The sequence below is a fragment of the Bombina bombina genome, chromosome 7 (genome assembly GCF_027579735.1).
Source record: "Bombina bombina isolate aBomBom1 chromosome 7, aBomBom1.pri, whole genome shotgun sequence".
Lineage (NCBI taxonomy): Eukaryota > Metazoa > Chordata > Amphibia > Anura > Bombinatoridae > Bombina > Bombina bombina.
In genome coordinates this window covers 550,964,310-550,990,574 of record NC_069505.1, presented here as the reverse complement: position 1 = coordinate 550,990,574, position 26,265 = coordinate 550,964,310, and the positions used below count along the sequence as shown (strand labels likewise).

The window sequence follows — 26,265 nt, the reverse complement described above, 5'->3', positions numbered from 1 at the left end:
CTCACAAAGAATATTACATTTGGAACATTCATAATCCAATAACTACATATTAAACTCACTCGTTTTATTGTGTTAATAGATCTTATAGTTTACCGTGTACAGTGTGCATTTTTAGTTTTAGAGTATACCAAGGCTTCTTGTACTGTTTGTCTCAATGAATCCTTTAGCAACCACCACTGTTATAAAAAATAAGAAAAATAGAGGTTCATCCTTCTTTTTGTAGATCTTTTTGTAATATCTGACAGTTAACTACAACTAAATGCATTGTTTGTACCTGTATCAACAACATCTTGTGTCTATATAGATCTACTTTACCTGTTCTTTTTGAATATTTTACCTCAATAAAAATATTAAATAAAAAAATCGGCAGCATTTACAATTTGTTAGAAACAAACAAATTAAGCAACTTTCAGCTGTTTCAAGTTTGATTAAAATTAGAAGGGAATATAAATTGAATACTTGTGTATTTAAAGGGTCGTGGCCACATTGTTTTCTTGATGATGATTCATTAAATTCTATCCTTTGTTGAAAGATCACCAATACACTACTGGGAGCAGGCTTAAAAAATAAAAAAAAATATGTTCAGCTGGCAATTACCAGCTAGGTCCCAGTAGTGCATTGCATATCTAATGAATGGGCATCCTAGATTTCCATCTGTTTTTTTGTAGTTCTAACCAGCTAAACCTATTTTGCTGACAGAAGCTGACATTTGTTCTATGAACTTTCACAGACAAGGAAGACATTTGTGTGTCCATATGATAGAACTATGAAAGCTGCTGTTACTGACCTGAAAATCTCACATAGATGCCGGACTCTTTTGTCATACCGGGATTACTTGCCATGCAGTATACATTTTTATCAGAAGAGTCTCTCAGTAATATGCTGCCCTCTACTCTGAAGAGACCGCTGCTGTGATTAAGGGTTGTCTTGGTGTCGGAGGTAAAGAGAGAGCCATCTTTTTTCTCAAAGTGTAATTTAGGCTCCGGGTACCATCCATGAGAAGAGAATGACAGGTGGATTGCTTTGTCTTCAAGAGAGACTGTCAAGAGAGGGGAAGAGCCCATGGCTATAGGGATAAGAGACAAAATAAAAGTGAATATAAGAGAGGGAAAGATGAATATGAAAAATAAAGGTGGGAGAGAGAAGACAGTAAACGAGTGAGAAAATGGAGAGAGAAAAATGAGAGGAAACACGAGAGAACAAGTTAGAAAAGGAAGAGAATGGAAGAATATGAGTAAAGAAAGGGCTAACAATAACAAAGGGGTGAAGGAAAGAAGGAAATAAATATATTAGGAAGAAAAGAAAGGAGAATAAAAGGAAGAAAGTGATAGAGAAAGAGAGAGAAAGAAAGAGAGATAAAGAAAGAGAGAGAGCGATAAAGAAAGAGAGAGAACGAGAGAGAGAAATAAAGAAAGAGAGAGAAAGAGAGAGAGAGAGAAAGAGAGAAAGAAAGAGAGAGAAAGAGAGAAAGAATGAAAGAAAGAAAGAGAGAGAGAGAGAGAGAGAGAATGAGAGAGAAAGAAAGAGAAAGAGAGAGAAAGAAAGAGAAAGTGAGAGACAGAAAGAAAAAGAGAAAGAGAGCGACAGAAAGAAAGAGAGCGAAAGAGAGATAAAGAAAGAGAAAGAAAGAAAGAGAGATAAAGAAAGAGAGAGAGAGATAAAGAAAAAGAGAGAAAGAGAGAGAGAGAAATAAAGAAAGAGAGAGAGAGAGAGAGAGAGAGAGAGGGAGGGAGAGAGAGAAAGAAAGAAAGAGAGAGAAAGAAAGAGAGAGTGAGAAAGAAAGATAGAAAGAAAGAGAGAAAGAGAGAGAAAGAAATAGAAAGAGAGAAAGAAAGAAAGAGAGCGAAAGAAATAGAAAGAGAGAAAGAAAGAAAGAAAGAAAGAAAGAAAGAGAGAGAAAGAAAGAGAGAGAAAGAAAGAAAGAAAGAGAGAGAGAGAAAGAAAGAGAGAAAGATTGAAAGAGAAAAAGAGAAAGTGAGAGAAAGAGACAGAGAAAGAGAGAAAAAGAGAAATAGAGAAAAAGAGAAAGAGAGAAAAAAAGAGAGAGAGAGAGAGAGAGAGAGAAAGAAAGAGAGAGAGAAAGAAAGAGAGAAAGAAAGAAATTTAATATATTTACTATACAGGTAAAAAAAATAAAGGATATATTATAATGAAAAACAGAGAGGCAACAAAATAAATAGAGCCCATGACAATTTTAGAGAGAAAAATAAACAGGAAGATAAAAAAATATAAAATGGAAGAGAGAAAATAAAAGAATAGATTAAATTGGAGATGCAGTCAGCACAAAGCTTATGTTATTATAATGGGTGGGAGACATACCAACGGTGTTAAGCTGTACATTAGCTTCATCATATACATTGGTGGTCTTATTCTCAACAAAACAAGTGTAGTTGCCATTATCAGTGAGACGGATCTTGCGCAATAACAATGATAGATCTCCAGTGTCAGGACCAGACAGCAGTGAAGCTCTTCCACGAAAATCAGTGTTTTGTTGTTCTTTTTCCTCTCGTCCATCAATCATCAAGAAGACAGGAGAGTGAAAAAGAGTTTGGAACCAGCGTACTTCTAATCCAACAGCACTGAGAGGCTGTAAGGTTTTACATGGTAAAATGACATCCGATCCCACTTCTGCCACCAATACTCCCTCTTGAGATTGCACCTGAAACTCAACTGAAAGGAAAAAGAATATCACCAAACAAGTCATGGAGATACCGGTTAATCACCAACAAGATTGATTTACACTTTGAGTGTGAAAGAAATAAGAGGGGGAAAAATACATTAGATTAATAGGCATATAAAAGTAATTTTGTAGATACCCATAATATATCAGAACAATTAATCACAGTATTGCAAAAGATCTGCATACAAAATAAATGTTTTAAAAGCAATTTTGTTAGCAAAATTTGCATTGCTTTACAATCTAGGGAAACACGCCCCTGTAAAAGCCTTTTGAGTATGTTTATCTTATCTCCTTTTCCAGTGGCCAGTTATGGACATATATGCATGCTTCTGCTCTGATCAAGCAATCACTTTGTAGAATCTTATTTGATCAAGGTTCTGAGTCATGCAGGAGACACTCCAGAATCTCAGGTGTTGTAGAAAAAGACAAAGTATTTAGAGTTAAAGGGACTGTCTACACCTTAGTCATCTTAAAGTCTTACCTTAGATAAAGCTACAAATATCCTCCTGCACCCTTTCTATATTATGCAGCAGGGAGAGTAAAATAGTTATTTTAAAATGAATATTGTTTCTGGCCAGTTTGAAATGGCTGCAAGCTCCGCCCACTGATGACATCACAATCTGGGCTGCATCTAGGCACTCTGCTGAATAGCATTGACAGTCTGTTGAATCCAACTACTGAGCCTTTTGTAATTGGAGGCCATATGTAGCCCAGCTTATGATGTCATTAGTGGGCTGAACTTGGCAGCCATTTCAAACTGTCCAGTTTACTAAGATTACTAAGGTGTAGACTGTCCCTTTAAAGAGACATAAAAAGCCAAACATTTTCTTTTATGATGCAATTTTAAACAACTTTCTAATTTATTTATATTATCAAATAGTCCTCGTTCTCTTGGTATCTTTGGTTGAAAAGCAGGTAGGTAAGGTCAGGAGCGTGCACGTGTCTGGAGCACTATATGGCAGCAATTTTGCAAGAATGTTATTCATGTTCAAGAGCACTAGATGGCAGCACCATTTCCTGCCATGCAATTATCTAGACATCTACCTCTTCAATACAGAATATCAATACATTTTATAATAGAAGTAAATTGGAAACTTTTTAAAATTGTTTGATCCAAAAATATTTGGGTTTCATATCCCTTTAAAGAGGTGTTGAAGAGGTTAGGGAAGCAGCGGTTTGATGACCTCTGCTTCATAAATACAGACTGCCTTGTGAGAACCTGCAGTCGCAGGGGGGTGAAGGCTGTCAAAGCCTTTGATAAATCGAACCCTTAGTTCCCCAAAAATGGGCCGGCTCCTAAGCTTACGTCCCTGCTTTTTATAATAAACTATTTTTTATTGAGACATTGCATGAAAACACAATAAAGAGTATGTCCAGACACAGAACAGAAACAATAAAGAAACTGAGACATGTCACGTATGGAAGGTATACAAGGACCAAAACATTGGCGTGCTAACGCAGTATCTGCTATAGTAGTATCTGATCAACAGTTGATATAAGTTATAGTACCACCTTTATGGCCTTGAGTACGAAATGCAAAACATTATATATACAACTTGTGTGACTGGGACATATGAGAATGAAGCCTCGGTTTTTTAATACAGGTAACAGGTGGTCCCTACTCCAGAATAAGAGGTATTTTATAAACTAAGGATAGTAAGAAGTAGGGAGCTGGCTTTTGTCAGGCCTCCCGTAGGCCTGAGTGTATGGGGGGGGGGATGCAGCGGGCAGGAGCCGCTCAAATATTGAGGAGAGGGGGAGGGGGGGGGGTGTCCAGGGGTATATTGATATAGCACGTCCCTGCTTTTTAACAAAAGATACCAAGGGGTAGATTTGAGGGGGGTTGCCGATCGGATAACTGGATCTGTTCCCTCCTTAAAGGTGAGTGTTGGATTGTGAGTGAATCATCCTATGATTAAGCACGATAGGGGCGCGAAACGCGTCAGATTTGTCGAGTGCTCAGGTTTCCTGTTTTTCTGTAGATTTACTAATGTAGAGTGGACATGATTCGCTGTAGCAAATCATGCCCGCTCAACCTCGCTAAATCCCGACAGAATACACTGTTGGCATTTAGCAATGCACAAGCATTTCTTGTGAAACGCTTGTTCAATGCCACCCCCTGCACACTCCCGGCCAATCGGCCGCTAGCATGGGGTGTCAATCATCCCGATTGGATCGGGATGATTTTAGTCCCCACCTAAAAGGTGGCGGAGAAGTTAAGGAGCAGCGATTGCTTCTTAACTTATGTTTCGGTAAAGCATGAAACAATTTGGGGTTTTATATCCCTTTAACCTTGCACGCATAATACCTGATTATTATCTTTTTGCATTTTTTTAAATATATTGTTCAACTGAGATATGTATAAACCTTACATTTGTGTTTCTATTCCTGAAATTAGAGATGTCACAAAAGAAGCTGTCCTAGATGTGACATTTTTAACAGGTAACATTTTTCAGTCTACCTTTAAAGAGACATTAAAAACTTTGAGATTGTAATAGAAAATGATAAATCGTATATATATATATATATATATATATATATATATATATACATACATATACATATATATATATATATATATATACATATATATATATATATATATAAAAAACTCTGCAATATACTTTCATTATTTATTTTGTACCCTTTCCTGTAATTCCATTCTGAAATTGTGAGCTTTTCAGTTAGAAATGGAAGTGCAGAACACTGTTATATTCCACACAGCCATTGGCTGCACACTCTAGTAACCTATTTATAACTGTCTCTAATTGGCCACAGCAGAGAAGGTAACCTAAGTTACAACATGGCAGTTTCCATTGTTTTATAGACACTAAAACTTTACACTTATTTTGTTAATATTTAAACAACTAATGAAACTTTAAAAAATACATCTATATGTTATTCTCAGAATAATTGTTCTTTGAATGCATCATTCTATCTAGCATTTACTTAGTGTTTAATGTCCCTTTAATGGTCCCCCACATAAAGTGGCAGCAGACTGGAATTACTAGTTATTTTGCAGAAAGTATTTCTTAAAACTGGAATCTCCTCAAGGTGCTTGCGCACAAAACCTGTACAACCTGAAAATCTAGAAACATCAATCTTCTACAATGCTATAAATAGTTTCTGTTAATCATAACCCAGATGTGTTACATAGCCAGTATTGTTGAACTAAAAATACAAGAAATTCTATAGGTTTGTCAGTGTGAAGCAAGTGAGGGTAAGAGGGGAAAAATCCCCCCCGCCATGACTTTTTCAATTTTATAGTCTGATTTAAGGGAATAGGCAGTAACAACGCCACTTTATTATGCCTCATTTGAACGTATAAAATCTCCTCTATATTATGGGCCATTTTTTAACCCATTACATAGTTAATTAAAGGGCTAGATTACGAGTGGCTATTAAGTGCTCCCGCTCGTGTCTAAACCTCGCTAGATGGAGGCTTTTACTGTGCGTTGGGTTGCGCTCCTATTATGAGTTGAAAGTAAAAAATAAGTGCACAAGTGAAAACCTGATGTACGCAAAAAGTTGAGGTTCAAATATCGAGACTGCGTTAACATATTCCCCCATAGACTTTAATGGAGGGTGAAAACTGCAAAGAAAACACCCATACTCGCGCGCTAACCCGACCGCATTTATTCAAGAGAGATAAATAAGAAATATTTTGGGTTTTATATCCCTTCAAATATTTAAACCAAAATATCTTAAAGCAGCCAAAATAATTACCCAATAGTCTATGCAAATGACATCACCAACCTCACCAGCTTCACTGGTTTAAACAGCTGATTCACTTAAATTCAGTAATGCTCCATTCTTAGGTAAATCATGTGCATAGATTAATATAGGGACAGGCCTTTTCAGTCATTTCTGACCTTAGTAAATTATGACTGCCTGTCAATGCTTAGAGCTACATTAACATAGGCCCTGAATCTGAAGCATGTTCAAACCTGTCCACAGTCCTCCCTAACAGGCCAGATGGTGAGGATATAAAAAACTGGTGAAATAATCAGATGATTACTAAACATGGTTATTTTACCTGCTCTCATCCAAGGTAATCCTGAAAATCTGACCTGTTGGGGAGGTCTGAGGAGAGGTTTTGAAAACTAGTGCTCAATTCCAACTTCCAAGGGTTTTCAAACCTGCCCTCGGGCCTCCCTAACAGGACATATTTTCCGGATCTCAGAACTAGAGCACAGGTGAAATAACCAACTGATTAATAAACATGCACCTAGATTACGAGTTTTGAGCGCTATTTAATTCCCTATAGCGCTGCTATTACAAGTTTAAAAAAACACTGCTTGTGCAGGCGATATGGAGATATTAAGCTCCATACCGCTCCCAAAACAAGCGCTGTGTTTGATGTGCTCGTGCACGCTTTCCACATAGACATCAATGGGGAGAGCCGGCAAAAAAAAATCTAACACCTGCGATAGCGGAAACAAAAGCTCTGTAACGCAGGCCCATTGATGTCTATGGAGAAGATAAAATACAGTTTAAACCTAACACCCTAACATAAACCCCGAGTCTAAACACACCTAATCTGCTGCCCCTGACATCGCCGACGCCTGCCTAAGGTTATTAACCCCTAATATGTCTCTCCCGGTATTGCCGCCACCTAAATAAAATTATTAACCCCTAATCTGACGCTCCCGATATCGCTGCCACTATACTAAAGGTATAAACCCCTAAACCTCTGGCCTCCCACATCACTACCACTAAATAAAACTATTAACCCCTAAACCACCAGCCCCCCACATCTCAACAACCTAAATGAAACTATATTAACCCCTAAACCTAACCCTAACCCTCCCTAACTTTAACATAATGAAATTAGATCTAAATTAAAGGTTCAATTATTAACTAATTAATACCTATTTAAAACTAAATACTTACCTGTAAAATAAAACTAATAGTTACATTGTAGCTAGCTTAGGTTTTATTTTTATTTCATAGGTAAGTTTGTATTTATTTTAACTAGGTAGACTAGTTAGTAAATAGTTATTAACTATTTAATAACTATCTAGTTAAAATAAATACAAACTTACCTGTGAAATAAAACCTAAGCTACCTTACACTAAAACCTAACATTACAAAAAATAAAAAAACCTACCATTACAAAAAATAAGAACACTAAAAATCACAAAAAAATAAAAAACTACTATTACAAAAAATAAAAAACCTACCATTACAAAAAAAAAACAAACGAAATTATCCAAAAAAATAAAGATTATTCCTATTCTAATACCTTTAAAAAAAACAACAAAAAAAACCCACCCCAAAATAAAAAAGCCTAATCTAGAATAAACTAACAAGGGCCCTTTAAAGGGCCTTTTGGGGGCCCTTAAAAGGGCCTTTTGTAGGGCATTGCCCTGAGATAAACAGCTCTTTTGCTAAAAAAAAAACACCCCTAAAAATATACATTACACAAAATTACAAACAAATTATCAAAAATAGAAAAAATATTCCTATTCTAATACCCATAAAAAAAGCACCCCAAAATAAAAAAAATTATCTAGAATAAAATACCAATGGCCCTTAAAAGGGCCTTTTATAGATCATTGCCCTAAAGATATCAGCTCTTTTATTAAAAAAAATTACAAAGACCCACTAACATTACAAACCTTTTGTAGATCATTGCCCTAAAGATATCAGCTCTTTTATTAAAAAAAATTACAAAGACCCACTAACATTACAAACCTCCACCCCCCCAACCCACAAAATAAAAAAAAAATATCTAAAAAACCTAAGCTACCCATTGCCCTGAAAAGGGCATTTGTATGGACATTGCGCTTAAAAGGGCATTTAGCTCTTTTACTGCCCAGACCCTAAACTAAAAAATAAAACCCACCCAATAAACCCTTAAAAAGCCTAACACTAACCCCCTGACAATCCACTTACAGTTGTTGAAGTCCCGCTTGAAGGATCTTCATCCAACCGGCAAAGTCATCATCCAGACGGCCTCTTCTCTCTTCATCCAGCCGGCTAAGTCCTCATTCAGGCGGCAAGAAGTCTTCATCCAGGCGGCCTCTTCGATCTTCATCTAGCCAGCGTGGAGCGGGTCCATCCTGAAGACATCCGGTGCGGAGCCTCCTCTTCATACGGTTGCTACGGTACACTGAATCTTCAATGCAAGGGACGTGATTCAAGATGGCGTCCCTTGCATTTCTATTGGCTGAAAAATTTGAATCAGCCAATAGGAATTAGAGCTGCTAAAATCCTATTGGCTGTTCAAATCAGCCAATAGGATTTAAGCAGCTCTCATTCTATTGGCTAATTCGAATTAGCCAATAGAATGAGAGCTGCTTAAATCCTATTGGCTGATCTGAATAGCCAATAGGATTTTAGCAGCCCTAATTCCTATTGGCTGATTCAAATGTTTCAGCCAATAGGAATGCAAGGGATGCCATCTTGAATTGCGTCCCTTGCATTGAAGATTCAGTGTACAGCGGCGACCGTATGAAGAGGATGCTCCGTGCTGGATGTCTTCAGGATGGACCCGCTCCGCGCCGGCTGGATGAAGATCGAAGAGGTCGTCTGGATGAAGACTTCTTGCCGCCTGGATGAGGACTTCGCCAGCTGGATGAAGATAGAAGAGGCCGCCTGGATGAAGACTTCTTGCCGCATGGATGATGACCTCACCGACTGGATGAAGATCCTTCAAGAGGGACTTCAACAACTGTAAGTGGATCGTCGGGGGTTAGTGTAAGGTTTTTTAAGGTTTTTTTGGGTGGTTTTTTTTTTTAGTTTAGGGTCTGGGCAGTATAAGAGCTAAATGCCCTTTTAAGGGCAATGCCCATACAAATGCCCTTTTCAGGGCAATGGGTAGCTTAGGTGATTTTAGATAGTTTTTTGTTATTTGGGGGGTTGGTTGGGTGGTGGGTTTTACTGTTTGGGGGGTGTTTGTATATTTCTTACAGGTAAAAGAGCAGATATCTTTGGGGCAATGCCCCACAAATTGCCCTTTTAAGGGCCATTTGTAGTTTATTGTAGGCAGTTTATTGTAGGCTAGGGTTTTTTTTATTTTGGGGGAGCTTTTTTATTTTGATAGGGCTATTAGATTAGGTGTAATTCTTTTTTTATTTTTTGATAATTTGTTTGTTATTTTTCGTAATTTAGTGTTTTTTTTGTAATTTAGTTAGTTTTTATTTTTTGTAATTAGATACTTTTTGTAATTTTTAGAGTAGTGTTAGGATTTTTTTTATTGGTAGTTTAGTTTTATTTAATTGGTAGTTAGTTTAATTTTAGCTTAATAATTATATTAGTTTAATTGTTAGTTTTAAATTATTTTTTTTAATTTGACGGGTAAATTTTAATTTAATTTAAGATAGGGAAATTGTAATTTTAATATAAAGTTAGGGGGTCGTTAGGTTTAGGGGTTGCTAGTTTAAATTAGTTTATTGTGATGTGGGGGGCTTTCGGTTTAGGGGTTAATAGTTTATTTTATTATATTTCAATGTGGGGGGCTTGTGGTTTAGGGGTTAATAGGTTTATTATAGTGGCTGTGTGGGCGGATGGCAGATTAGGGTTTAATAATATTTAAATAGTGTTTGCGAAGCGGGAGGGCGGCGGTTTAGGGGTTAATAAGTTTATTATAGTGGCGACAATGTCGGAGTTAATACGTTTTTTTAGTGGTGGCTAATGTTTGGAGTGGCAGATTAGGGGTTAATAAATGTATTATAGTGTTTGCGATGCGGTTTAGGGGTTAATAGGTAGTTTATGGGTGTTAGTGTACTTTTTAACACTTTAGTTATGAGTTTTATGCTACAGCTTTGTAGCGTAACACTCATAACTACTGACTTTAGATGGCGGTACGGATCTTGTCGTTTTAGGCTGTAACGCTCACTTTTTAGCCAGAACGCAAAACTCGTAATACCGGCGCTATGGGAATCCCATGAAAAAAAATAATTTTTATGTGTGCGGGACAGACATTGCGTTACAGGCTAAAAGGCTTGCGGTACAGCTATACCGACAACACTTGTAATAGCTGCGGTGCTGTTTTAACGCTGAAAATGCCATATTTTCAGCGTTACAAGCCCAAACGCAAAACTAGGTAATGGTTAATAAACTGCTCTCCTAAAGGAACTGGTAGAAGGACAGGTCCATTAAGTCACTTTGCGATACACGAGTGTTCTCTGTATGCATAATTCCTGCTCCAGAATCTACCAATAAATCTTGGACACTCTGACAGAACGGCTCCCGAACAGGTGCACAATACTCCACGGACCTTCGGAGTGTACAATCTATACCACTCACGGAGAGTTCTCTAATTATCCTAAAGTGGATGAATACCTCTGTTATCACACGGCCAACTTGAGTTAAAAACAGTCCGGAGCTAAAAATTATTTGGCCCCAAGCTACACTTGTGATGAAAAAATCACCACCTGTATACTCTATCACAAGTGCTAACGGGATAAAGACTGGACTAAAAAGGTACCACACTTTTTCTAGATTCCCTTTTCTAGATTCCTTTGTTGAGAGACATTCCCTACTTCAGAGTTCACCTGGAACAAGTAATATACTTCTGTGAACCTTTTGGATATTTTAGTGGTGAGATATATGCCTGGTAACCCACTCTTGAGTTACCTATATTTTGTTAGTAGCGCTCCATATGTTTTAAATCTGCATTGTAATAGCTATATTGTACTAGCAACATTTTAACACTCGCTTTTGATGCCGGCATCTATTTATAATAGTTATTTTATTGTATATTGTTTATTTTAACTATCGATTCTATTCAATAAATATTTCATTGCATATTTCATATCAACATTCTTTACATTATTTTAAACATTATACTCTTTTGTCACTGACATACTAATCTATATTATTTGTAGAGGAGATATCTTTCTGGTTTTTTTTAGCGCTTTCCCTATTTTTATCCTATTAAACTGCTCTCACCCAAGGTAATCCTGGAAATCTGGCCCGTTAGGGAGGCCGGAGGATAGGTTTGACCCAACCCCTGCTCTATTCAAAATATATTCCAGAAAACTAAAAGTGCTCAATTTTGAAATTGAGCCCCCATTGCAATCTTAGGGCTCGTTTCCATTGAGCCGTTAAAAATGGAGCCTATTTTAGTACCAGGTTTTGAATCAGCCAATAGGATAAGAACTAATAAAATCCTATTGGCTGATTTGAACAGCCAATAGAATTTCAGTAGCTCTCATCCTATTAAGAAAAAAGAAGGTATAATGTGTACTAGACACACCAATCCTCAAGGAGGCGCTCTTTAACAGGTATATAATGACATAAAAGACAGCATCAAAACAATTGTGGTAAATAAAAAATGGTAATGAGAACAATCATAAACCTACAAAAAATAGTCCATAAAAACAAAATCCAAAAAAAAAAGAGAAATGGTCAGCTCTCTGTCATAGGAGGGTCAGGATTCTGATGATTCAAATGGTCTAGGAGAGAAGAAAACAGAGGCGCCCAATGGCCTAATACCATATACACAGAGTGAATAAAGGTAAGCAAAATGGATTCTCACAAACGGACAGCACCTGAGGGTGCAAATATATACTGTATATATGATTTATCATTTTATATCATCTCAAAGTGTTTATTGTCCCTTTAAAATATGAATGATGCATTAAGATTACAAATATATTTGATGAATAGGTCAATTCAGGTGCTAATAATAGGGTGTATAAATAGATTTTGAGGAGTGCCAGTTCTCAGCAGTGGTGCGGAAATATTGTTAAACATATATATATATATATATATATATATATATTATATGTATATGTCAAACACAGACTTTTATACAGATGTAATCATAATGTACACAGAAAAATGAGAAGGAAAGAGAGACATTGAGATGTTCCAGGCAGGGGTCATCGACCTTGGCTCTCTAGAGGTTTTGAAACTACATTTCCCATGATGCTCAGCCAGCTTAAAGTGTCTGAGCATCATGGGAAATGTAGTTCCAAAACCTCTGGAGAGCAAAGTTGATGACCTCTGTTCCAGGGAATAGATGAACACCCAACTGGGCATATTTTAGGGTATTAAAGGGAGAGTAAACATCTGGTAATTACAAGAAATTTGTGTTCTGTTAAAATAAAATGCTAACATCTACGCCAAGTCTAAAAGTTTTAAAAACAAAATTGACATCTTGCTTGCTAGAATATTTTTTTCAATAGCAAACTCCACCCACCAACTGCCTAATTTGGAGCAGCCAATCCCGGCTTTGAGTCTGCAGACAGGGCTAGTCTGCAGACTCAACTAATAGTTATATTGTAGCTAGCTTAGGTTTTATTTTTATTTCACAGGTAAGTTTGTATTTATTTTAACAAGGTAGACTAGTTAGTAAATAGTTATTAACTATTTACTAACTACCTATTTAAAATAAATTCAAATTTACCTGTAAAATAAAACCTAACCTTAGTTACAATAGGATCAGCCAATAGGATTGAGCTTGCATTCTATTGGTTGTTCCAATCAGCCAATAGAATGCAAGCTCAATACTATTGGCTGATTGCATCAGCCAATAGGATTTTTTACCCTTTAATTCCGATTGGCTGATAGAATTCTATCAGCCAATCGTAATTCAATGGACGTCATCTTAGATGATGTCCCTTAAAGGAACCTTCATTCTGGAAGAGCCGTCGATTGAAGAGGATGCTCCACGCCGGATGTCTTGAAGATGGAGCCACCCCGCGCCGGATGGATGAAGATAGAAGATGCTGTCTGGATGAATACTTCTGCCGGCTTGGATGAAGACTTCTGCCGGCTTCGATGAGGATGGATGTCGGGTCTTCAAAAACTGTAAGTGGATCTTCAGAGGTTAGTGTTAGGTTTTTTTAAGGGTTTATTGGGTGGGTTTTATTTTTAGCTTAGGGTTTGGGCGGAAAAAGAGCTAAATGCCCTTTTAAGGGCAATGCCCATCCAAATGCCCTTTTCAGGGCAATGGGGAGTTTAGGTTTCTTAGATAGGATTTTATTTGGGGGGTTTGGTTGTGTGGGTTTTACTGTTGGGGGGTTTGGTTGTATTTTTTTTACAGGTAAAAGAGCTGATTTCTTTGGGGCAATGCCCTGCAAAAGGCCCTTTTAAGGGCTACTGGCAGTTTAGTTTAGGCTAGGGTTTTTTTTTTATTTTGGGGGGCTTTTTATTTTGATAGGGCTATTAGATTAGGTGTAATTAGTTTAAATATTTGATAATGTATTTTTTATTTTGTGTAATTTAGTGTTTTTTTTTGTAATTTAGTTAATACATTTAATTAATGTAATTTATTTAATTGTAGTGTAAGGTTAGGTGCTAGTGTAACTCAGGTTAGGTTTTATTTTACAGGTAAATTTGTATTTATTTTAACTAGGTAGTTAGTAAATAGTTAATAGCTATTTAGTAACTATTCTACCTAGTTAAAATAAATAAAACTTCCCTGTGAAATAAAAATAAACCCTAAGCTAGATACAATGTAACTATTAGTTATATTGTAGCTAGCTTAGGGTTTATTTTATAGGTAAGTATTTAGTTTTAAATAGGAATTATTTAGTTAACGATAGTAATTTTTATTTAGATTTATTTTAATTATATTAAAGTTAGTGGGTGTTAGGGTTAGACTTAGGGTTAGGTTTAGGGGTTTATAACTTTAGTATAGTCGCGGCGACGTTGGGGGCAGCAGATTATGGGTTAATAAGTGTAGGTAGGTAGCGACGACATTGGGGCGGCAGATTAGGGGTTAATAAGTGTAGGTAGCGACGACATTGGGGGCTGCAGATTAGGGGTTAATAAGTGTATGTAGGTAGCGACGACATTGGGGGCAGCAGATTAGGGGTTAATAAGTGTAGATAGGTAGTGACGACATTAGGGGCGACAGATTAGGGGTTAATAAGTGTAGGTGGGTAGCAACGACATTAGGGGCGGCAGATTAGGGGTTAATAAGTATAATGTAGGTGGCGGCAATGTCGGGGGCGGCAGATTAGGGATTAATAAGTATAATGTAGGTGTCGGCGATGTCGGGGACGGCAGATTAGGGGTTAATAAATGTAATGTAGGTGTTGGCGATGTCGGGGGTGGCAGATTAGGGGGGTTTAGACTCGGGGTTTATGTTAGGGTGTTAGGTGTAAACATAACTTTTGTTTCCCCATAGGAATCAATGGGGTTGCGTTACGGAGCTTTACGCTGCTTTATTGCTGGTGGTGTTAGGCTTTTTTTAGCCGGCTCTCCCCATTGATGTCTATGGGGAAATCATGCACGTAAAACCAGCTCAAAGCAGCGCGGGTATTGGAGTGCGGTATGGAGCTCAATTTTGCTTTACGCTGCAATATTGCCTGCTAACACCGGGTTTATGAAAACCTGTAATAGCAGCGCTGTAGGGAGGTGAGCGGTGACAATAACTTGCAAGTTAGCACCGAGCCGCTTCTTTCCGCAAAACTCGTAATCTAGCCGTATGTTTTTTGAGCTTATACGTCTCTTTACTACATAAATGTTACGTCACTAGCTATTTTTTATATGTAATTTCTGTTTTTCCCAAACTATTTTTACAGAAAGATTACAATTCCATAACCAAAGGAATATGTAAAATAAATAATTCATGACATTTTCATTAGTAACTTAAAGGGACATGAAACACAAAAAAATTATTTCATGATTCAGATAGAGAATACAATTTTAAACAACTTTCCAATTGACTTCTATTATTTAATTTGCTTCCTTCTCTTGTTATCCTTTGCTGAAAGGTTTATCTAGGTAAGCTCAGAAGCAGCAAAGAACCTAGGTTCTAGCTGCTGATTGGTGGCTGCAGAATTATAATAATTGTCATTGGCTCACCCATGTGTTCAGTTAGAAACTAGTAGTGCATTGCTGCTCCTTCAACAAATGAAACAAAGAGAATGAAACAAATGATATAATAGAAGTCAATTAGAAAGTTGTTTAAAATTGTATTCTCTATCTTAATCATGAAATCATTTTTCTGCGTTTCATGTCCCTTTAAATTAAAATAAATTGCGCTGGTATAAATGATTGGATCAGTTACACAGATTATTGGAATAAACTAAAGGCACACTTTAGCCATCTTAAAACCTTACCTCTATTAAAAGATTTAAGAGATTATCCTCCCACACTGACGTGCTGTTTTTGTTTTGTTCATTTTTGCAAACAAATATACGGTATTGCTCTGTTTAAAGTAAGATTGCAATTACTAAATTACATGCTCTAATTCAGGGTTCATCACACCACGGGTCAGGACCTATTACTGGGTCGCAACACCAAGTTTACTTATTTGTGTGTGTGTTGTAGGAGAGTGTGTGTTGTATGAAAGTGTGTGTGGTGTGTATAATATTTGTGTGTGTGTGTGTTGTATGAGTGACTGTGTGTGTTGTTTAAGAGTATGTGTCTGGTAGGAGAGTGTGTGGTGTGTGGTGTGGTGTGTGTGTGTGTTGTAGGAGAGTGTGTGGTGTGTGTGTTGTAGGAGAGTGTGTGTGGTGTGTATAATATTAGTGTGTGTGTGTTGTATGAGAGTGTGTGGTGTGTGTGTGTGTTGTAGGAGAGTGTGTGGTGTGTGTGTGTGTGTTGTAAGAGAGTGTGTGGTGTGTATAATATTAGTGTGTGTATGTGTATGTTGTATGAGTGTGTGTGTTGTTTAAGAGTATGTGTCTGGTAGGAGAGTGTGTGGTGTGTGTGTGTTGTATGAGAGTGTGTGGTGTGTGTGTGTTGTAGGAGAGTGTGTGGTGTGTGTGTGTTGTAGGAGAGTGTGTGTGGTGTGTATAATATTAGTGTGTGTGTGTTGTATGAGAGTGTGTGGTGTGTGTGTGTTGTAGGAGAGTGTGTGGTGTGTATAATATTAGTGTGTGTGTGTATGTTGTATGAGTGTGTGTGTTGTTTAAGAGTATGTGTCTGGTAGGAGAGTGTGTGGTGTGTGTTCTATGAGAGTGTGTGGTGTGTGTGTTGTAGGAGAGTGTGTGGTGTGTGTGTGTTGTAGGAGAGTGTGTGTGTGGTGTGTATAATATTAGTGTGTGTGTGTATGTTGTATGAGTGTGTGTGTTGTTTAAGAGTATGTGTCTGGTAGGAGAGTGTGTGGTGTGTGTGTGTTGTATGAGAGTGTGTGGTGTGTGTGTGTGTTGTAGGAGAGTGTGTAGTGTGTGTGTGTTGTAGGAGAGTGTGTGTGGTGTGTGTTGTATGAGTGTGTGTGGTGTATAATATTAGTGTGTGTGTGTTGTATGAGAGTGTGTTTAGTGTGTATGTGTATGTGTGGTGTGTGGTGTGGTGTGTGTGTGTGTTGTAGGAGAGTGTGTGGTGTGTGTGTGTTGTAGGAGAGTGTGTGTGGTGTGTATAATATTAGTGTGTGTGTGTTGTATGAGAGTGTGTGGTGTGTGTGTGTTGTAGGAGAGTGTGTGGTGTGTGTGTGTGTGTGTTGTAAGAGAGTGTGTGGTGTGTATAATATTAGTGTGTGTGTGTGTATGTTGTATGAGTGTGTGTGTTGTTTAAGAGTATGTGTCTGGTAGGAGAGTGTGTGGTGTGTGTGTGTTGTATGAGAGTGTGTGGTGTGTGTGTGTTGTAGGAGAGTGTGTGGTGTGTGTGTGTTGTAGGAGAGTGTGTGTGGTGTGTATAATATTAGTGTGTGTGTGTATGTTGTATGAGTGTGTGTGTTGTTTAAGAGTATGTGTCTGGTAGGAGAGTGTGTGGTGTGTGTTCTATGAGAGTGTGTGGTGTGTGTGTTGTAGGAGAGTGTGTGGTGTGTGTGTGTTGTAGGAGAGTGTGTGTGTGTGGTGTGTATAATATTAGTGTGTGTGTGTATGTTGTATGAGTGTGTGTGTTGTTTAAGAGTATGTGTCTGGTAGGAGAGTGTGTGGTGTGTGTGTGATGTATGAGAGTGTATGGTGTGTGTGTGTGTTGTAGGAGAGTGTGTAGTGTGTGTGTGTTGTAGGAGAGTGTGTGTGGTGTGTGTGTTGTATGAGTGTGTGTGGTGTATAATATTAGTGTGTGTGTGTTGTATGAGAGTGTGTTTAGTGTGTATAATATTAGTGTGTGTGTGTGTTTTATGAGTGTGTGTGTTGTTTGAAAGTATGTGTGTTGTATGAGAGTGTGTGGTGTGTGTGTGTTGTAGGAGAGTGTGTGGTGTGTGTGTGTTGTAGGAGAGTGTGTGTGGCGTGTGTGTTGTATGAGTGTGTGTGGTGTATAATATTAGAGTGTGTGGTGTGTATAATATTAGAGTGTGTGTGTGTTGTACGAGAGTGTGTGGTGTGTGTGTTGTATGAGAGTGTGTGGTGTGTATAATATTAGAGTCTGTGTGTGTTGTATGACAGCATGTGGTGTGTATAATATTAGAGTGTGTGTGTGTGTGTGTTGTATGAGAGTGTGTGGTGTGTTGTATGAGAGTGTGATGTGTGTGTGTGTGTTGTATGAGAGTGTGTGTGTTGTATGAGAGTGTGTGGTGTGTATAATATTAGAGTGTGTGTGTGTTGTATGAGAGTGTGTGGTGTGTATAATATTAGAGTGTGTGTGTGTTGTATGAGAGTGTGTGGTGTGTGTGTTGTAGGAGAGTGTGCGGTGTGTATAATATTAGAGTGTGTGTGTGTTGTATGAAAGTGTGTGGTGTGTGTGTGTGTTGTATGAGAGTGTGTGGTGTGTGTTGTAGGAGAGTGTGCAGTGTGTATAATATTAGAGTGTGTGTGTGTTGTACGAGAGTGTGTGGTGTGTGTGTTGTATGAGAGTGTGTGGTGTGTATAATATTAGAGTTTGTGTGTGTTGTATGACAGCATGTGGTGTGTATATTAGAGTGTGTGTGTGTGTTGTATGAGAGTGTGTGGTGTGTGTGTGTTGTATGAGAGTGTGATGTGTGTGTGTGTGTTGTATGAGAGTGTGTGTGTTGTATGAGAGTGTGTGGTGTGTATAATATTAGAGTGTGTGTGTGTTGTATGAGAGTGTGGGTTGTGTGTGTGTTGTAGGAGAGTGTGCGGTGTGTATAATATTAGTGTGTGTGTGTTGTATGAGAGTGTGTGGTGTGTGTGTGTTGTATGAGAGTGTGTGGTGTGTGTGTGTGTGTGTTGTAGGAGAGTGTGCGGTGTGTATAATATTAGAGTGTGTGTGTGTTGTATGAAAGTGTGTGGTGTGTGTGGGTTGTATGAGAGTGTGTGGTGTGTGTTGTAGGAGAGTGTGCGGTGTGTATAATATTAGAGTGTGTGTGTGTTGTATGAGAGTGTGGTGTGTGTGTTGTATGAGAGTGTGTGGTGTGTGTGTGTGTTGTAGGAGAGTGTGCGGTGTGTGTTGTATGAGAGTGTGTGGTGTGTGTTGTATGAGAGTGTGTGGTGTGTGTTGTATGAGAGTGTGTGGTGTGTGTTGTATGAGAGTGTGTGGTGTGTGTTGTAGGAGAGTGTGTGGTGTGTGTTGTATGAGAGTGTGTGGTGTGTGTTGTATGAGAGTGTGTGGTGTGTGTTGTATGAGAGTGTGTGGTGTGTGTTGTAGGAGAGTGTGCGGTGTGTATAATATTAGAGTGTGTGTGTGTTGTATGAGAGTGTGTGGTGTGTGTTGTATGAGAGTGTGTGGTGTGTGTTGTAGGAGAGTGTGCGGTGTGTATAATATTAGAGTGTGTGTGTGTTGTATGAGAGTGTGTGGTGTGTGTTGTAGGAGAGTGTGCGGTGTGTATAATATTAGAGTGTGTGTGTGTTGTATGAGAGTGTGGTGTGTGTGTTGTATGAGAGTGTGTGGTGTGTGTGTGTGTTGTAGGAGAGTGTGCGGTGTGTATAATATTAGAGTGTGTGTGTGTTGTATGAGAGTGTGTGGTGTGTGTGTGTGTGTGTGTGTTGTAGGAGAGTGTGCGGTGTGTATAATATTAGAGTGTGTGTGTGTGTTGTATGAGAGTGTGGTGTGTGTGTTGTATGAGAGTGTGTGGTGTGTGTGTGTGTTGTAGGAGAGTGTGCGGTGTGTATAATATTAGAGTGTGTGTGTGTGTGTTGTATGAGAGTGTGTGGTGTGTGTTGTAGGAGAGTGTGCGGTGTGTATAATATTAGAGTGTGTGTGTGTGTGTTGTATGAGAGTGTGTGGTGTGTGTTGTAGGAGAGTGTGCGGTGTGTATAATATTAGAGTGTGTGGTGTGTGTTGTATGAGAGTGTGTGGTGTGTGTTGTATGAGAGTGTGTGGTGTGTGTTGTAGGAGAGTGTGCGGTGTGTATAATATTAGAGTGTGTGGTGTGTGTTGTATGAGAGTGTGTGTGTGTTGTAGGAGAGTGTGCGGTGTGTATAATATTAGAGTGTGTGGTGTGTGTTGTATGAGAGTGTGTGGTGTGTGTTGTAGGAGAGTGTGCGGTGTGTATAATATTAGAGTGTGTGTGTGTTGTATGAGAGTGTGGTGTGTGTGTTGTATGAGAGTGTGTGGTGTGTGTGTGTGTGTGTGTGTTGTAGGAGAGTGTGCGGTGTGTATAATATTAGAGTGTGTGTGTGTTGTATGAGAGTGTGGTGTGTGTGTTGTAGGAGAGTGTGTGGTGTGTGTGTGTGTTGTAGGAGAGTGTGCGGTGTGTATAATATTAGAGTGTGTGTGTGTGTTGTATGAGAGTGTGTGGTGTGTGTGTGTGTTGTAGGAGAGTGTGCGGTGTGTATAATATTAGAGTGTGTGTGTGTTGTATGAGAGTGTGTGGTGTGTGTGTGTGTTGTAGGAGAGTGTGCGGTGTGTATAATATTAGAGTGTGTGTGTGTGTTGTATGAGAGTGTGTGGTGTGTGTGTGTGTTGTAGGAGAGTGTGCGGTGTGTATAATATTAGAGTGTGTGTGTGTTGTATGAGAGTGTGGTGTGTGTGTTGTATGAGAGTGTGTGGTGTGTGTGTGTGTGTTGTAGGAGAGTGTGCGGTGTGTATAATATTAGAGTGTGTGGTGTGTGTTGTATGAGAGTGTGTGGTGTGTGTGTGTGTTGTAGGAGAGTGTGCGGTGTGTATAATATTAGAGTGTGTGTGTGTGTTGTATGAGAGTGTGTGGTGTGTGTGTGTGTTGTAGGAGAGTGTGCGGTGTGTATAATATTAGAGTGTGTGTGTGTTGTATGAGAGTGTGGTGTGTGTGTTGTATGAGAGTGTGTGGTGTGTGTGTGTGTGTTGTAGGAGAGTGTGCGGTGTGTATAATATTAGAGTGTGTGTGTGTTGTATGAGAGTGTGGTGTGTGTGTTGTATGAGAGTGTGTGGTGTGTGTGTGTGTGTTGTAGGAGAGTGTGCGGTGTGTATAATATTAGAGTGTGTGTGTGTTGTATGAGAGTGTGGTGTGTGTGTTGTATGAGAGTGTGTGGTGTGTGTGTGTGTGTTGTAGGAGAGTGTGCGGTGTGTATAATATTAGAGTGTGTGTGTGTTGTATGAGAGTGTGGTGTGTGTGTTGTATGAGAGTGTGTGGTGGTGTGTGTGTGTGTTGTAGGAGAGTGTGCGGTGTGTATAATATTAGAGTGTGTGTGTGTTGTATGAGAGTGTGGTGTGTGTGTTGTATGAGAGTGTGTGGTGTGTGTGTGTGTGTTGTAGGAGAGTGTGCGGTGTGTATAATATTAGAGTGTGTGGTGTGTGTTGTAGGAGAGTGTGGTGTGTGTGTTGTATGAGAGTGTGTGGTGTGTGTGTGTGTGTTGTAGGAGAGTGTGCGGTGTGTATAATATTAGAGTGTGTGTGTGTTGTATGAGAGTGTGGTGTGTGTGTTGTATGAGAGTGTGTGGTGTGTGTGTGTGTGTGTTGTAGGAGAGTGTGCGGTGTGTATAATATTAGAGTGTGTGTGTGTTGTATGAGAGTGTGGTGTGTGTGTTGTATGAGAGTGTGTGGTGTGTGTGTGTGTGTTGTAGGAGAGTGTGCGGTGTGTATAATATTAGAGTGTGTGTGTGTTGTATGAGAGTGTGGTGTGTGTGTTGTATGAGAGTGTGTGGTGTGTGTGTGTGTGTTGTAGGAGAGTGTGCGGTGTGTATAATATTAGAGTGTGTGTGTGTTGTATGAGAGTGTGGTGTGTGTGTTGTATGAGAGTGTGTGGTGTGTGTGTGTGTGTTGTAGGAGAGTGTGCGGTGTGTATAATATTAGAGTGTGTGTGTGTTGTATGAGAGTGTGGTGTGTGTGTTGTATGAGAGTGTGTGGTGTGTGTGTGTGTGTTGTAGGAGAGTGTGCGGTGTGTATAATATTAGAGTGTGTGTGTGTTGTATGAGAGTGTGTGGTGTGTGTGTGTGTGTTGTAGGAGAGTGTGCGGTGTGTATAATATTAGAGTGTGTGTGTGTTGTATGAGAGTGTGTGGTGTGTGTGTGTGTGTTGTAGGAGAGTGTGCGGTGTGTATAATATTAGAGTGTGTGTGTGTTGTAGGAGAGTGTGGTGTGTGTGTTGTAGGAGAGTGTGTGGTGTGTGTGTGTGTTGTAGGAGAGTGTGCGGTGTGTATAATATTAGAGTGTGTGTGTGTTGTATGAGAGTGTGGTGTGTGTGTTGTATGAGAGTGTGTGGTGTGTGTGTGTGTGTTGTAGGAGAGTGTGCGGTGTGTATAATATTAGAGTGTGTGTGTGTTGTATGAGAGTGTGGTGTGTGTGTTGTATGAGAGTGTGTGGTGTGTGTGTGTGTGTTGTAGGAGAGTGTGCGGTGTGTATAATATTAGAGTGTGTGTGTGTTGTATGAGAGTGTGGTGTGTGTGTTGTATGAGAGTGTGTGGTGTGTGTGTGTGTGTTGTAGGAGAGTGTGCGGTGTGTATAATATTAGAGTGTGTGTGTGTTGTATGAGAGTGTGGTGTGTGTGTTGTATGAGAGTGTGTGGTGTGTGTGTGTGTGTTGTAGGAGAGTGTGCGGTGTGTATAATATTAGAGTGTGTGTGTGTTGTATGAGAGTGTGGTGTGTGTGTTGTATGAGAGTGTGTGGTGTGTGTGTGTGTGTTGTAGGAGAGTGTGCGGTGTGTATAATATTAGAGTGTGTGTGTGTTGTATGAGAGTGTGGTGTGTGTGTTGTTTGAGAGTGTGTGGTGTGTGTGTGTGTTTTGTAGGAGTGTGTGCGGTGTGTATATTATTAGAGTGTGTGTGTGTTGTATGAGAGTGTGGTGTGTGTGTTGTATGAGAGTGTGTGGTGTGTGTGTGTGTGTTGTAGGAGAGTGTGTGGTGTGTATAATATTAGAGTGTGTGTGTGTTGTATGAGAGTGTGGTGTGTGTGTTGTATGAGAGTGTGTGGTGTGTGTGTGTGTGTTGTAGGAGAGTGTGCGGTGTGTATAATATTAGAGTGTGTGTGTGTTGTATGAGAGTGTGTGGTGTGTGTGTGTGTGTTGTAGGAGAGTGTGCGGTGTGTATAATATTAGAGTGTGTGTGTGTTGTATGAGAGTGTGTGGTGTGTGTGTGTGTGTTGTAGGAGAGTGTGCGGTGTGTATAATATTAGAGTGTGTGTGTGTTGTATGAGAGTGTGGTGTGTGTGTTGTATGAGAGTGTGTGGTGTGTGTGTGTGTGTTGTAGGAGAGTGTGCGGTGTGTATAATATTAGAGTGTGTGTGTGTTGTATGAGAGTGTGGTGTGTGTGTGTGTGTTGTATGAGAGTGTGTGGTGTGTGTGTGTGTGTTGTAGGAGAGTGTGCGGTGTGTATAATATTAGAGTGTGTGTGTGTTGTATGAGAGTGTGGTGTGTGTGTTGTATGAGAGTGTGTGGTGTGTGTGTGTGTGTTGTAGGAGAGTGTGCGGTGTGTATAATATTAGAGTGTGTGTGTGTTGTATGAGAGTGTGGTGTGTGTGTTGTATGAGAGTGTGTGGTGTGTGTGTGTGTGTTGTAGGAGAGTGTGCGGTGTGTATAATATTAGAGTGTGTGTGTGTTGTATGAGAGTGTGTGGTGTGTGTGTGTGTGTTGTAGGAGAGTGTGCGGTGTGTATAATATTAGAGTGTGTGTGTGTTGTATGAGAGTGTGTGGTGTGTGTGTGTGTTGTAGGAGAGTGTGCGGTGTGTATAATATTAGAGTGTGTGTGTGTTGTATGAGAGTGTGGTGTGTGTGTTGTATGAGAGTGTGTGGTGTGTGTGTGTGTGTTGTAGGAGAGTGTGCGGTGTGTATAATATTAGAGTGTGTGTGTGTTGTATGAGAGTGTGGTGTGTGTGTTGTATGAGAGTGTGTGGTGTGTGTGTGTGTGTTGTAGGAGAGTGTGCGGTGTGTATAATATTAGAGTGTGTGTGTGTTGTATGAGAGTGTGGTGTGTGTGTTGTATGAGAGTGTGTGGTGTGTGTGTGTGTGTTGTAGGAGAGTGTGCGGTGTGTATAATATTAGAGTGTGTGTGTGTTGTATGAGAGTGTGGTGTGTGTGTTGTATGAGAGTGTGTGGTGTGTGTGTGTGTGTTGTAGGAGAGTGTGCGGTGTGTATAATATTAGAGTGTGTGTGTGTTGTATGAGAGTGTGGTGTGTGTGTTGTATGAGAGTGTGTGGTGTGTGTGTGTGTGTTGTAGGAGAGTGTGCGGTGTGTATAATATTAGAGTGTGTGTGTGTTGTATGAGAGTGTGTGGTGTGTGTGTGTGTGTTGTAGGAGAGTGTGCGGTGTGTATAATATTAGAGTGTGTGTGTGTTGTAGGAGAGTGTGGTGTGTGTGTTGTAGGAGAGTGTGTGGTGTGTGTGTGTGTTGTAGGAGAGTGTGCGGTGTGTATAATATTAGAGTGTGTGTGTGTTGTATGAGAGTGTGGTGTGTGTGTTGTATGAGAGTGTGTGGTGTGTGTGTGTGTGTTGTAGGAGAGTGTGCGGTGTGTATAATATTAGAGTGTGTGTGTGTTGTATGAGAGTGTGGTGTGTGTGTTGTATGAGTGTGTGTGGTGTGTGTGTGTGTGTTGTAGGAGAGTGTGCGGTGTGTATAATATTAGAGTGTGTGTGTGTTGTATGAGAGTGTGGTGTGTGTGTTGTATGAGAGTGTGTGGTGTGTGTGTGTGTGTTGTAGGAGAGTGTGCGGTGTGTATAATATTAGAGTGTGTGTGTGTTGTATGAGAGTGTGGTGTGTGTGTTGTATGAGAGTGTGTGGTGTGTGTGTGTTGTAGGAGAGTGTGCGGTGTGTATAATATTAGAGTGTGTGTGTGTTGTATGAGAGTGTGGTGTGTGTGTTGTATGAGAGTGTGTGGTGTGTGTGTGTGTGTTGTAGGAGAGTGTGCGGTGTGTATAATATTAGAGTGTGTGTGTGTTGTATGAGAGTGTGTGGTGTGTGTGTGTGTGTTGTAGGAGAGTGTGCGGTGTGTATAATATTAGAGTGTGTGTGTGTTGTAGGAGAGTGTGCGGTGTGTATAATATTAGAGTGTGTGTGTGTTGTAGGAGAGTGTGCGGTGTGTATAATATTAGAGTGTGTGTGTGTGTGTTGTATGAGTGTGTGTGTTGTATAAGTGTTTGTGTGGTGCGTGTGTTATTACCTCTTACAAGACTTTCAACTTTGACTACAATTAGGAATAAAATATACACACATTTTAGTCACTTTGCCAAAAACTGGGGTCTTGGGAAAAAAAGTTTGAAGAACCCTGCTCTAATTCCTTTGAATAAGTCATTTGTTGCAGTACTCCTGAATCCTGAAACTCTGTGTAGTTGATCACAATCTATTATTTGATAATCAGCCCACAAGACGTTTTTAATACGATCACAATCCGCCATTTTCATTATTAACAGCATGTTTTTTTATCGACTCAGTATAAAATGTTCCCTATACTGAATATGTGCCAGTCTTGTATGTTCTGTTCACAGTTCAAGTTCTCGATATTTAAAGGGACATGGAACCCAAAAATTTTAATTCAGAATTCAGACAGAGCATGCAATTTAAAAAAAAAAAAAAAAAAAACATCCAATTTTTTATATCATCAAATTATGTCCAGTATTTTTATATACACATTTTCTGAGGCCCCAGTTCCAACTAAGCATGTGCAAGAGTTGTTCACAGTGTATACGTTTATGAGTCTTTGATTGGTTGATAGCTGTCACATGATTCAGGGGCAGCAAACTGAAGGAATTTAAAATTTATCAGAAAAAAAATATCTGTAATTTGAAATTCAGAGTATGTTACTTGTTATTATCCATGTGTTGATATTCAATTTTACTGTATTTAATGGTCTGAATGAACAGATACAAGATTTGTTCATTCATTTTGTCCTGAAATTGAAATAAACTTTATTAACAAATAAACAAACGAACAAATGGTGTCACTGATCATTTGCTTTATTTTTTTCATGTTAGATCAATTTCATTATTATTATTTTTTCTTTGTAATAAATAGACAATAACAAGTATTCACTCATCTAGTTCTAAAGATATTTTGAACGGGAAAGTAGTCTGGGGCGTTTCACTTGTGTCCCTTTAAAGGGACATTCCAGTCAAAATTAAATTGCACATAGATGAATTACATTTTTGAATAGAAACATATTTGCATTACGCATGCATTGGCAAAATGCTTCTAGTAAAAGTTATCACTGTTTCAGTGTTAGCATTTCTCTCTCCACGTGCACGTGAAGCATAGCTAGATATTCTCAGTGCACCAGCATTTTTAATACTGCAGCTTCCCAGAGCGCCAGTGGGGCTTGTATCATTGTCACCAATTAACAAATTAAGTCAATACCAGATGGTACAAGCACCTAAGGCTCTCTCAGCAAGTGCTGTGTTTAAAATGCTTGTGCACGGTGCATACTTAAATACACTTTTGAAACAGCTACAGGTTTTATCAGAAGCATTTTGGCTAATACATGTATATTACAA

General features: G+C 39.1%; 1 protein-coding gene across 1 annotated transcript in view; it reads right to left on the bottom strand.

The window, feature by feature from the left end:
• Positions 1-26,265, bottom strand: part of LOC128667006 (butyrophilin subfamily 1 member A1) — a 149,004-nt gene that overhangs the window by 26,523 nt on the left and 96,216 nt on the right. Inside the window, exons 2-3 of the mRNA XM_053721862.1 lie at positions 2,320-2,670; positions 788-1,066 (exon numbers count right to left, since the gene is read on the bottom strand). Of these exons, the coding sequence (XP_053577837.1) occupies positions 788-1,066; positions 2,320-2,670 (630 nt within the window). The remainder of the gene's footprint in view (positions 1-787; positions 1,067-2,319; positions 2,671-26,265) is intronic.